This window comes from Plecotus auritus, assembly GCF_963455305.1.
Source record: "Plecotus auritus genome assembly, chromosome: 9".
Classification (NCBI taxonomy): Eukaryota; Metazoa; Chordata; class Mammalia; order Chiroptera; family Vespertilionidae; genus Plecotus; species Plecotus auritus.
The window spans coordinates 8,140,739-8,153,404 of NC_137783.1; the positions used below are offsets into that span (position 1 = coordinate 8,140,739).

A 12,666-nucleotide genomic window follows, 5' to 3' on the forward strand; every position below is an offset into this window, starting at 1 on the left:
CAGTTCAATGAATTTTTACAGTGAACAGAGCAGCATTCAGAACAAGCAGTAGAATATTACCAGCAACCAGGAAGTCCCTCATATGCCACCTACTCATTACCTAGACACTGCTCTGCTAAGACTAACTACTATCCTGACCTCTACACCATTTCTTTTGGGTTTGGTTTTGGTTTCTTTTTGAACTTCATATAAATTGAGTCATACCATATGCACTCATTAGCTTCTTTAGCTTAATAGTGTATTTGTGAAATTAATCCATGTGTACTGTGTGGATGTAGTTTATTAATCCATTGTATATATATGTGGAGTGCTTATTATATTTGCTATAGAGTATTTCACCATGTGACTGACCTCAGTTTATTTCTCTGTTGTTGGTGGACTGTTGGATTAGTGCTATTATAAATATTCTTGCACAGATCTTTTGGTGAACCAGTTAATTGCCATGCATCCAAAACGTAAACCATCCTGCTTGTGTGTATAGATGCTTATGGCGTACTAAGGGTGAACATTTGTGCACATTTCTATTGGAGATATCTAGGAGTAAGATTGTAAAACCATGAATGTTCTTGTCAGGTACCTTCAGATTGGGTTTAGAGTATATGTTCCAGCAGAAAACGGGATGGTAATCAAATCAGCCTCAGGACTGTAGATCAGGCTCTGGAGTTACATTTGAGTTCTATTGTGGACTGAATTGTGTCCTCCAAAATTCCTATCTTGAAGCCCTAACCCTTAACGTAACTATATTTGAGAGGACCTTTAAGAAGGTAATTAAGTTCAAATCTACATATATAAAAGGCTAAGTGTCTGTCTGACTGGTAGCTATGATGCGCACTGACCACCAGGGGGCAGACACTCAACACAGGAGCTGCCATGATGCACACTGGCCATTTAAATATAAACGAAATCATGGACCTGGCACCAACAAACTCAACACTTGGCTTCCCCCAAGTGGGACTCAGGCCCCGCCACCACCCCAGAGCAACACCCCACCATATCGCAGCCAATGCTGCCAAAACCCCATGGTGCAAAATGCGGCCCACAGCCCAGCCCAGAAACGGTCGCTGTGGGTGCTGGGTAATGACATCACATAGCAACACCAGCTTCCTCTCCCTAGAGACTAGCCTCCTTGGAGTTTCTTCAATCCAGGAACAAGACTTGCTTTATAGTCAGGTGCAAACATTTTACACTTTAACCAAATGTTTGTGAAGCATTTTCACGTGCCTCATTTGATCCTCACAGAAGTCCTGGAGTAGTAGGTAGATAGGAGACGCAGTAGAATCCTATTTTCTTTTCATTAGCCAAAAGACGGAGATTTAGAAAGTTTAGAAACTTGACCCAACTGAAAAGAAGTAAGAAATGGTGAAACTTGAAAATGACTTCAGGTTTTCTCACTGCGCAGAATATAGTCATACACCGCTATAGTTAAATATTTTACATTTTTCTCCGTGTGATCTATAACAATTATCTGCTTTGTGTTGATATTTACTGCTATGTTGCTGACAATTACCTGAAAGAGAAGTTGGGGTGTTTCACTGGGCTGGAAAAAATTTAGCTAAATCAGAAAGCAGGTCTAATTAAGCAAGTTTATTCTATATATATAAGGCTAAGTTGACTCCCACATGTGTGATACATATAAAGCTCTCGCTGGCGCCAATTGCACGCATGTGTTTCAATCTGTCATTGTTGATCGTGAATTTGATTGACACTTCTGTTATAGAGAAAGAATGAATAGCAATATTAAAATATTTCTTCTAATTAATTTCCTTTCAATGTGCACGAATCCATGCACCAGGACACTAGTGAGATCATAAGGATGGAATCCTAATTCAATAGGACTAGTGTCCTTAAAAGCAGAGAAATGACACCAGGAACATGTGTGTACAGAAAAAAAAGTCATGGGAGGATACAGCAAGAAAATGGCTGTGTACAAGCCAAGGTGCGAGGCCTCACTAGAAACCAGCTGTGCTGGTACCTGGAGACCTAGATTTTCTCTTGCTTTGTTCTCAGGGTCCTGCCTCGTCATTGAGGGCATGCCTGAGAACCAGGAGGTCTGGTGCCGCAGAGATGCCAACATGTGCTGCCAGTTTGGGGGCAGGCAGTAAGCATTGGTCTTGTTGGCCAGTGTTAGGTGTTTGTTTTGTGTTGTTTTCCTACGGGTAGGCTTTGTTATTATGCTTTAAACTGTGGTGTGTTTTACTCAGAAATTTAGACTTATCTTTATTTTTTCAGGTTTAAGCCATTTTTTCCATTCCAAACCTTGCAAAGATTTGAAGAAGATGAAGAAGACCATATCCATATACAACAATGGGCACTCACTGAAGGCCGTCTTAAAGTTACATTGTTAGAATGCAGCAGGTATGATCTTTGTCATTACTACATTATTGGAAAGAAAGTGCAGTAAAATGTGCTTAAGCAGTATTTGTGTTTATTCTCCCTCTGTGCTGATTTATATTGTATTATTTGTAAATAATTTAATCGTAAATTTTAAAAAAAATAGTCCTTTCCAGCTTGCAAAAAATATATATAAACATTCTAATGGAGTTGGGGGGGACATTTATTTTTTGTAATTCCCAAACTTTTTAGATGCATGACACTCTGTTGGCATACCTGACTTATACCTATAGGAGAGCAGCAGTTCATAGCATAACAGTTTTGAGAATTGTTTGTGATCATTGAAAATACTCTGGAAAGTTGAAAAATCAGGCTTGGAAACCCCTGTGATGCTTAGAATTTTAGAGCTTTCTGAAAGGATCTGGTCCAGCCTCCTTATTTTATTTTACCAGCCCCATAGTCTAAGCTGTATTCATATGTTTCTTGAATTGCTTACTACACTATCCTTCTTACTTATGTTGGCATAAGAATGTCCAAACCTGTAGAGAATTTTTATAAGTGTTTATTTGAGCCAAATTGATGACATGGGAGAAGCAAGATCTCAGATGCTCTGGAGAATGACAGTTTTGCAGTCTTTTATACAGTTGGAATGAAGGAGGGAATGTACGGAAGATTATATGAAGATGAGAGAAGACAAGAATACTTAACAAGATTATGTGCTCCCTTGAGGGTGGTTATGCTTCTGAGAGATCTAAAAAAAAGGGGTGACTCTGGCATTTCAAAGGTGTGTTAACCTAGATGCACAAGAACAATGGACAGGACTTACTTAAGGCAAAGATAAACCTTTTCATAGGTCTAGGGCTTAGCTATCCACGATGACCTGCCCAGTTAGGAATTTATGATCAGATCACCTGTGAGGTTACTTTCATTTAGATTTATTGCAGAGCCCCTTCTTCATCCACACTTATTTCCTAACAGTGGTTACCAATATAACAACCAGAATGAGATTTTCAAAATGCAAGTCTAATTGTCACTCCCTTAATATTCTTTAGTGCCTCCCCCTATTACTCTAGAATACAGACTCAAATCCTTGCCAGGGCCTACACACCCCTCTGACCTTTCTAGCTTCTTTGCTCAGCCCCTCACTCACAGTACTTCACTTTAGCCACATAGGTCTTCCTAAGGCAAGAGGATGGCAAACTCTTTCTCTAAAGGGCCAGATTGTAAATATTTTAGGCTTTGTGATTTACATGATTTCTGTTGTAACTACTCAACTCAGCCTTGTAGTGTGAAAGCAGTCAGAAATAGGCAATAGGTTAACAAATGGGTGTGGCATGGTTGTAGCTTCATAAAACTATGTATATTTATGTATAATTATGAATATATGAGTTCCATCATTTTTATGTGGCATGAAATATCCTCTCCCCCCCCCCCCCCACAACCATTTAAAAATGCAAAAACCACTGATAGCCCACAGGCCATACAAAAATAAGCAGTGAGCTGGATTTGGCCCATAGACAACCACAGTTCACCATTCCCTGCCTTAGATATTTTAAAGTACTAAGGCCCTTGTGTGTACACCCCACTGTTTCTCTACTGAAGGCCCTACCCCATTTTCTGCTCGTTGAAACCAGCCTTTCTTGGTTCACCTCAAAAGTTACATCTTTAATGTGTCTCCTAACCATTCCAAGTACAAGCATACTGTCCTTTTGCTACATTTCTGTGACACTTGTTTGTACCACTTGTTTGGTACTTATCACTTCTATTTTTATTTCCAACTCATAATAAAAACAAGTGCTTGGATATAGAGGTTATATTTTTATACCTAATATATTTATGTCCTTGCTAATAAATAGGTTAATTTTGAATACCTTAATAATAATATGATAAATATTTTTTGTTTGTCTTAGAGTGACTCATTATTGTGCACTGTTATGTCAGAAAGCTAGTTGAAAAGGAATTCTTTTATCAAAGAAAGACTAAACCTGTAAATTTTGTAATAAGGAACTTTAGTGTACGGTAAAATGAAATATACAATAAAACATGGTTCTACACAAGTCTGAATTTGAAATAGCTAAGCTAATATATTATGGTAAGCCGAAGTATTAAATATATAATTATGATGTGTTACCCCAATAAATTGAATAAAAAGAAAAAAATAAATAAGTATGTAATTATATTCTGTTAATATTTAGGACATTTTTCAAGTGGCCTGTGTCTAAGGAAATTTTGAAGTGATACTTTCTTTTTTTTCCCCCAGTGAATTTTCTTATTGATCCACTGGCATCAGAATCAGACTTAATGGGTTACCTTTTCCAAAATAATCATAGCAACTTCTAACCATTTGAAGGGCAGCTTTGCACAAAATTTCTTGACTATACTGTTGTTAATTCCTATCTACCTACTCATCCACCCATCCCCAGATCTGCAAAGATAGCCTTGAAGGAGATTTATTTATTTATTTATTTATTTATTTATTCATTCATTCATTCATTCATTCATTCATTCATCAAACTTGCCTGATGTAAAGCTTCTTGAGAGTGAACTTTGCCAGTGAGAAAAAAAATTATAAGTATTCATAGAAAACAAACTGTTTATTGAAAATATTGGAGTTATTGTACAACTGGAAACTTTATGCTTCAGGAGGCAACATGAAGTGGAAATAATACCAACTTTTGAATTAGAAAGTGTTGTCTTTACATCCTAGCTGTGTATCCTTACTGTTAGATATTCTTAGACAAGTTTCATATCTGTAAAATGGGCAAGGCTACTACCTTGTCAGTAATTGTGCTCAGAATAGGTAAATAAACCACAGTGGCTACTATATTGAAGGCCTTCAGTAGCTGTAGCTTCTATTATTATGCCTTAATGTAATCATTATAGTGTTTACCAAGAGGAAAACAAATCTTTAGACAAACCTGTTCTTTTTGCATAATTGGTTGTGAGAACTGGAATTTGAATTTTATTAACATACAAGGTTCTCAGGCTGTAAAGAGAGGTTCTTTTTTAATTATCTGAAGTAGAGTTTTGAACTTCCCAATTACAAGTTTGGGTGTGGAAACACAATTTTGTTTGTAAAAATTGGTTCTAACTGCATTTTTTTGCATTAAAGTTGACTTTTAAAGTTCCCAATGACCTCAATTTATGTATTTGTAGTGCTTCTATTAGAAGATTTAATTATTGCACATTAGTGTTAAAATCATATTGTTAAAACTATTTTTAAATTTGTAATTTATAGTCTTAAACGGGTTTGAAGTATTTTGCAAAGAAAACAAATGCCCATGTGTAGTTAAGTAGAAAAGATAAATTAAAAACAACCATATAGAGAAGAGAAGATCAGTTTTCTGGCTGCAGAGGAAACTTAATGGATAACTTAGCTCTCATTTTCTGACAAACTGTGCATGTTCTTTAGGGGAAAAGAAATTTGGCCTCAAATTCTAGGAGGGATTTGTCACATAATCCTATCTAATAAAAGAGTAATATGCAAATTGACCATCACTCCAAGATACAAGATGGCCACCACCATGTGGTCAAAGATGGCTGCCCCCATGTGGATACAAGATGGCCGTCACAAGATGGCTGGCAGAGGAGGGTAGTTGTGGGCAGTTGTGGGAGACCAGGCCAGCAGGGGAGGGAAATGGGGGTGGGGGGGAACCAGGCCTGCAGGCAGGGGAGGGCAGTTGGGGGAGACCAGGCCTGCAGGGGAGGGCAGTTGTGGGTGATCCGGCCAGCAGGGAGGGCAGTTAGGGGTGACCGGGCCGGCAGAGGAGGGCAGTTGTGGGAGACTAGGCCTGCAGAGGAGGGCGGTTGTGGGAGATCAGGCCAGCAGGGAGGGCAGTTAGGGGTGACCAGGCCAGCAGGGGAGGGCAGTTGTGGAGGGACCAGGCCTGCAGGGGAGGGCAGTTGGGGGGGACAAGGCCTGCAGGGGAGGGCAGTTAGGGGGGACCAGGCCTGCAGGCGAGGGTAGTTAGGGGGGACCAGGCCTGCAGGGGAGGGCAGTTGTGGGGGGCAGGCCAGCAGGGGAGGGCAGTTAGGGGTGATGGGGCCAGCAGTGGAAGGCAGTTGGGGGCGACCAGGCCTGCAGGGGAGGACAGTTAAGGGCGACCAGGCTGGCAGGGGAGCAGTTAGGCATCAATCAGGCTGGCAGTGGAGTGGTTAGGGGGTGATCAGGCTGGCAGGCAGAAGCGGTTAGGGGCAATCAGGTAGAGGCAGGTGAGTGGTTGGGAGCCAGCAGTCCTGGACTGTGAGAGGGATGTCCGACCGCCTGTTTAGATGGGTGGTCGGACATCCCTCAAGGGGGTCCCAGATGGGAGAGGGTGCAGGCTGGGCTGAGGGGCACCCTACCCCCCCCCCCCCCCCCCGTGCATGAATTTCATGCACTGGGCCTCTAGTCTTTATGTAAAAGACAATGAAGTAATGAATACATTTTCTTGTTTTTCTTTGGCTGGTTTTATCAACCAGGTATATTTTTAAAACAAACAGAGATTATAGTCAGTGAAAGCAAAGCCTATACGGTTTTGTGGTGTGAGAGTTCTGTACTCTGAAGGTGGTATATTTAGGATATATCCTGTCCTAATTATAGATAGAAGATTCTAATTAAGGTCACTTCTTCACTGAGTCACACTTACACTGTTCTAAAGCCTGTATTTTCTCAGCTTTTGGAATGCCTGTTTTATTTTACTGGGTTCCAAAAATATATCACTTTAAAAAAATGTTTAATGGTAACACAAATAAACTATAGCAGTTACATTCTACTCTATTACCAAGAGTCCTTACCTTATTCCCCAATTATCTATTATCGGCACAGACTCATAGATTCCTATATTTTTTAATGATTATAATTCTTTACTACTCTTAATTATTTTGTTGTGAATTGTTCCTGATTTGGCCACTAGGAACCGTTTCAAACTTGGCTCTGTATGCTTGTGACATGAGCCTGTCTTTTTTTTTTTTTTAGCTCTTCGTTACTTTCTGGTATAACAAGCTGTTCCAGGTTTATTTTGTATCTTTGCCATAGTCCTAGAATCAGCTGTTTTACTGAAGAGCCCTGGTTCTTTTTAATAGAGAATGATATTAAAAATCAAGATCTGGGTGTTGGGTTGTTCATTGCTACTTCATATACTCAGAGGTCCCTTCAGCGGACAGAGTTGTGAAATACATACATGTATAGACACTTACACATATATGCATACACATACACAATTTAGAAATCATAAGCTCACCCAATACTTCCAATTCTAGTTTATCCTAGAGTTGTTCCTTGGCTTGGTTCATTCTTCCTCATATTTTTATGTCCCCTGAACCCTAGCTCCAGTAACATCAGCACTTGTACTCATTTGCTCAGTTCTGTAATAACATCTCAAATAGTTGCAGAATTGCTCTATTACAAGTATAGAAACATACTTACTAAAAGGAATTCAGGATTTATTTGAAGTCTCCTCTACACTACACAAGATTGAGGGTGTATGGTCAAGTACTGTACAGTCATATGCTGCATTGTGACATTTTGGTCAACAATGGACCACATATATGATGTTGGTCTCCTAAGATTATGATGGAGCTCAGTTTCCTATTTAAAAATGGAAGGATATGAGGTTCCAGAGGAATTTTTTTTCTCTGATGGGAGCAGTATCTGCGGGGCTTGGCAATAGATTGCCTCTCATTTAGAGCACCTCAATTTTTTATGCCGAGATTACATCCCAATCAGTCAGCCACTGACTCTTTTAGCACAGAGGAGCCTGTCTGCCCGCATTCCCCCCCCCCCCCCGCCCCACTACTACTTATTTAGAGGGCTGCAGCCCTTCCAGATCTAGCTTGATGGTCTTCAGAATGCATTGCTATAAATTCTTCATTGAGACTTAAGATCCTGAACAAGGACACAGGTCCACAGGATTTCCTCATTGTGTGGGTTGGTGGTACCCTTTGAAGCACAAAAAAATTAATTTCAGTGATGTCCCATTTATCTGTTTTTTATTTTTATGTCCTAGCTTAAGAAACCATTGTCTAATCCAAAGAACTATTGCACGATCCAAGAATTGTGTTTTCTTGTTCCTGAATCCTGAAGATTTAATATCTATTGGGAATTCAGAAACTACTAGCTGGTGCATAGCTTTCTCTGCACAGTAGTCAAGGCCCTTACTTAGGTAGTTTGCGCTTTTGAACAGATGGTGGCAGCAAAGCTTTGATAAATGAAAATTCTCATTTTCCTAAACTTAGTATTTTATAATTCTGTATCTTATGTTTTTGGCAGTAGGTTGTTGAGTACTGTTTAAATTTCCTTTTAAGATTAAAATTTATTTAAATTTATGGATTTCTTTTTGCCATGATTTTGTTCAGGCTTTTTAGTTCATAAAGCCAGTTGGTGAGGCATAAACATGATTTGCTTGAGGTCCCAACCTTAGGAAACAATTTTCTCATATTGCTCTGATGTGTTTTATCCATTTTTCTTTCATTATCTCATTCCTACCCCCATGATATTCATATAGAGGTAAAGTAATGGAGTGGTAATCAAGATGTCGATTAACAGCTAAAGCTGTTCTTAAGCTTACTACTAAAACATATTGTCAGACTTACGTTCTGATTTAGAAGATATATAATGTAAAAGTTGTTGGACATGTAGGTAACATTTTTTCCTCCAATAATAAAAACTGCCTAATAGGATCTCAAGATTTTTTCCTCCAATAATAAAAACTGCCTAATAGGACCTGGGATTTCCTTTTAAAATCTGAATGTTAAGCAGTAAAATTAGGTGATGCAGTTATTCCTTGATAATTGTTTTCAAGATAATAGAAATAACAAACATTTATTGAGCACTTACTGTTTGCTAGGTACTATGCTAAATTCCTTGTATGCATTGTTTTCTTTTACTCTTACAACGGCTTTAAGAATTAAGTACTATATTTCCCCTGAATTGTTCAAAGGAAGAAATGGGCTTAAAGAAATTAAATAAATTCGGTGATATTAGTAGATGGAGGTAGGTGTGTGTGTGCATGTGTGTATTTGTGTTCACAAGCAACTATTTGTACTATATCTCATTCATAAAAATTAACTTTCTGTTTGTTTGATTTAGCCACTGAAAAATAACTTGTCCTGGAATTTCACCTAATTTTAGCTTTACTTCACTTTTCCACTAGAGGGTATACCAAGTATTTGATTTAAGTTTTTAAAATAATCTTGTTTTATTTTTATACTGCAGGTTACTCATTTTTGGATCCTATGACAGAGAGGCAAATATTCATTGCACACTTGAGTTGAGCAGTGGTGTTTGGGAAGAAAAACAAAGGAGTTCTATTAAGACGGTAAAATTGATTTGCATAGTTTTACATCTGTATAAAGTTTGTATTCTATAAGCATGCTTTTATTAATATTTCTATATTCTTAGTTATTTTTGGTCATGTGCAAATAATTATGAACAGCTTTTATTCATCTTTTTATAATACAACATCAGTAATGAAATGGATCACATAAAACTATAGTATTCAGATTGCTTGCTTGCATAAGATATCTAGCCTGACTAATTTCTCTTCTGTACAGGAGAGGTCAGGGCAGGTGTGTTTGAGTAACAGAAAGAAGGTAGTCTAGCCATAAGTGAGGTGGAGTCATACTTACTCATATAGGGCATGGCAAGGATTTTGGATTTTATTCTTTGTGGTGGGATAGTTTTAAGATAGGGAATGACAAGATCTTGTGTACATTTTATGAAAAAAAAAAATGTTCTTCCTGTATACAGAAAGGATTATGGGAGGATGAGAGTAAACCTAAGAGAGATCAGGAGGCATTCAGGGGAAGGCATTCAGGAGGTAGTAGCTGAGGAAATGGAAAGAATGGATTTGGGATATACTTTTGGTGTGTGAAGGACTTAATGTTCTGGTTTCTTTTTTGATATCTCAAAAGAGATTGTCACCTAAATTGTAAAACTTGGGGGAAAAAATAGGCTTTTAAAATATTTTAAGGGCTGGAATTAAAAATGAACAAAAATTGCTTCATACTCAACATGTTTTAATTGGACTTGTTGGGTTCTTTGAGTTCTTAAATAAATAAAAATTGTCACTGTTTTTTTCCAAATTTGGTATTTCTGAATGTTTCCCATAGAAGTTTTAATAGGAATTATGATACACTTCTTGGAATTTGCATAAATCTAGTAGTTTATTAAAGGTTTAGAGCATTTATCAAAATGTTGTCTACAAAATTGCTTTATTAAGCCCGTGAAGTTTTACATTGGAAATAAAATCCCAGGATTTTTATGTCTGAAGTTGAAAAATAATTTATGCCATAAAAGAACATGTAGCCTTTCTCGATTTTTAAGAATAGTTATTTCATATACTAAGCGTATATTGAAATATTCTGCATTTGGTAATAATAAAACTCCAGAATGCTTCTTGGACTTCCCAAACTTCTCTGGATTACTTCTAGTCTATTTAAATATTAGATCTATTTAACACATCAATAGTTTTTTGCAGAAATAAATTATAGTTGTATTCTTTAAAGATGTATTTAATAACTTAGATATTCAGCTGTTTCTATCACATTGAGCTCTTAGTAGCAGTATAGCCAATATTTAGGAAAACTATTTCTCTAATATGTCTTCAGTATATTGGTGAATAGGTACTTTTGAAGTATGTTTACATAGCTGTTTTACAGTAATAGTAATGTGCTTTTTGGTATTTCTAGAATAGTATATTATTCATAGCATTTTTAAAAATAGTCACAATTCTCTATTCTCTTAAATAGGCCCCTAAGCATATTGACTTTTGAAGGTTATGTGGTATTTTTATTTATTTATTTATTTATTTATTTATTTATTTATTTTTTTAAATATATTTTATTGATATTTCACAGAGAGGAAGGGAGAGGGATAGAGAGCTAGAAACATCGATGAGAGAGAAACATCGATCAGCTGCCTCCTGCACACCTCCCACTGAGGATGTGCCTGCAACCAAGGTACATGCCCTTGACCGGAATCGAACCCGGGACCTTTCAGTCCGCAGGCCAACGCTCTATCCACTGAGCCAAACCGGTTTCGGCAGGTTATGTGGTATTTTTATAGATGTATCCTTGACTTTTAAATTATTTCCAGTCTCTTTATGTAATAACTGTTGTGTATATCCTTGTATAACATTGAGCATTGTGAAATTATTTTGGAATAAGTAGAGTAATTTTGATCAGGGTGGGAATATAGGGGGAAGTAAAGCTGCAAAGAGGATGGGCTGAATCACAGAGTTTTGAATTTATGAAAGTATTTGGGAGCTATTGAAGATTTTGAACATGGAAATGACATGGTCAAAATAGTGGTTTTTAGAAAATTTTCCCCCTTTTTGGTGGTTGTGCATGCCTTAACTTTAAGTTACATCTCAGTCAATTTGAAGCAGCTCCCCAGAGGAATAAAATAACCAGCTTTATAGTATGTTCTGAAATATATAAATACATGAAAAAGCATTGTTGTTTTGTCTGGGTATGAAATAGTCGTAACTTGCCATTGCTATTGGCATTTTCAGTTTCCCTTATATCAGATTAGACAGATTTAATATTTTGTAACAAAAATTAGTAAGACTTTAATCTTGAGTCATAATTTTAGATCTTAGCATATGTCATAGCTAGTTTTGGAAAAATAATTCTAGGTTACTAATTACATCTGGTGTCAAAAATGTCAACAACAGTTAAGTGTCTTCAGGCATTAAATTTCATATGTCTGAATTTAATAACTAGGGAGGAGAATTAGAGTGCTCTTCAAGACTACAAAGACATTGTAGGATAGGATTTGAAAATTTGGAATATATTATAAACTTGGATGGAAAATGTATCATTAAAAATAAGTATGCTAAAGTACTCAATGATTTTGGAAGCTATTCTTATATATACAATTTTCAGGTTTAAATTAGTTTTTTAAATGTTAAAATTTACTCAGTCACTAATTTTAGTGTACAGAATGAAAGAAACTTAATATCTTTCATATTTTAAGTATAGCTTTGAGTTTTTAAAGCATTATAATGTACCTTATCATGCCATTAATAGGGAAGACCAATAACAGATGGAAAGCTTTAGATTTGTAGTACTTACACAAATGTTGGGGGTGGAGATGGAACAGTTGTAATGCATTAGCTGGAAGTATTAGCAAATCTAATGAATGTGGCTTAAATAAAAAAAAGAGACTTATCTTGTGCAATAAGCTCTTAGTATATAATCAAGGAGGTGGCTCTTACTGGCTTCCTCATCCATCATCCTTAGCATGGGGGTTTTATTCTCATGGTTGCATATTATCCAGTGTACCCCTAGGTATCCACCTTTCAAGAAAAAGGATGAGATATAAGGCATGCCAGAGGCACATGTCAGTCAGGT

General features: G+C 37.1%; 1 protein-coding gene across 1 annotated transcript in view; it reads left to right on the forward strand.

The window, feature by feature from the left end:
• Positions 1 to 12,666, forward strand: part of PDZD8 (PDZ domain containing 8) — a 60,397-nt gene that overhangs the window by 16,690 nt on the left and 31,041 nt on the right. The window contains exons 2-3 of the mRNA XM_080687484.1: positions 2,230 to 2,355; positions 9,527 to 9,629. Of these exons, the coding sequence (XP_080543610.1) occupies positions 2,230 to 2,355; positions 9,527 to 9,629 (229 nt within the window). The remainder of the gene's footprint in view (positions 1 to 2,229; positions 2,356 to 9,526; positions 9,630 to 12,666) is intronic.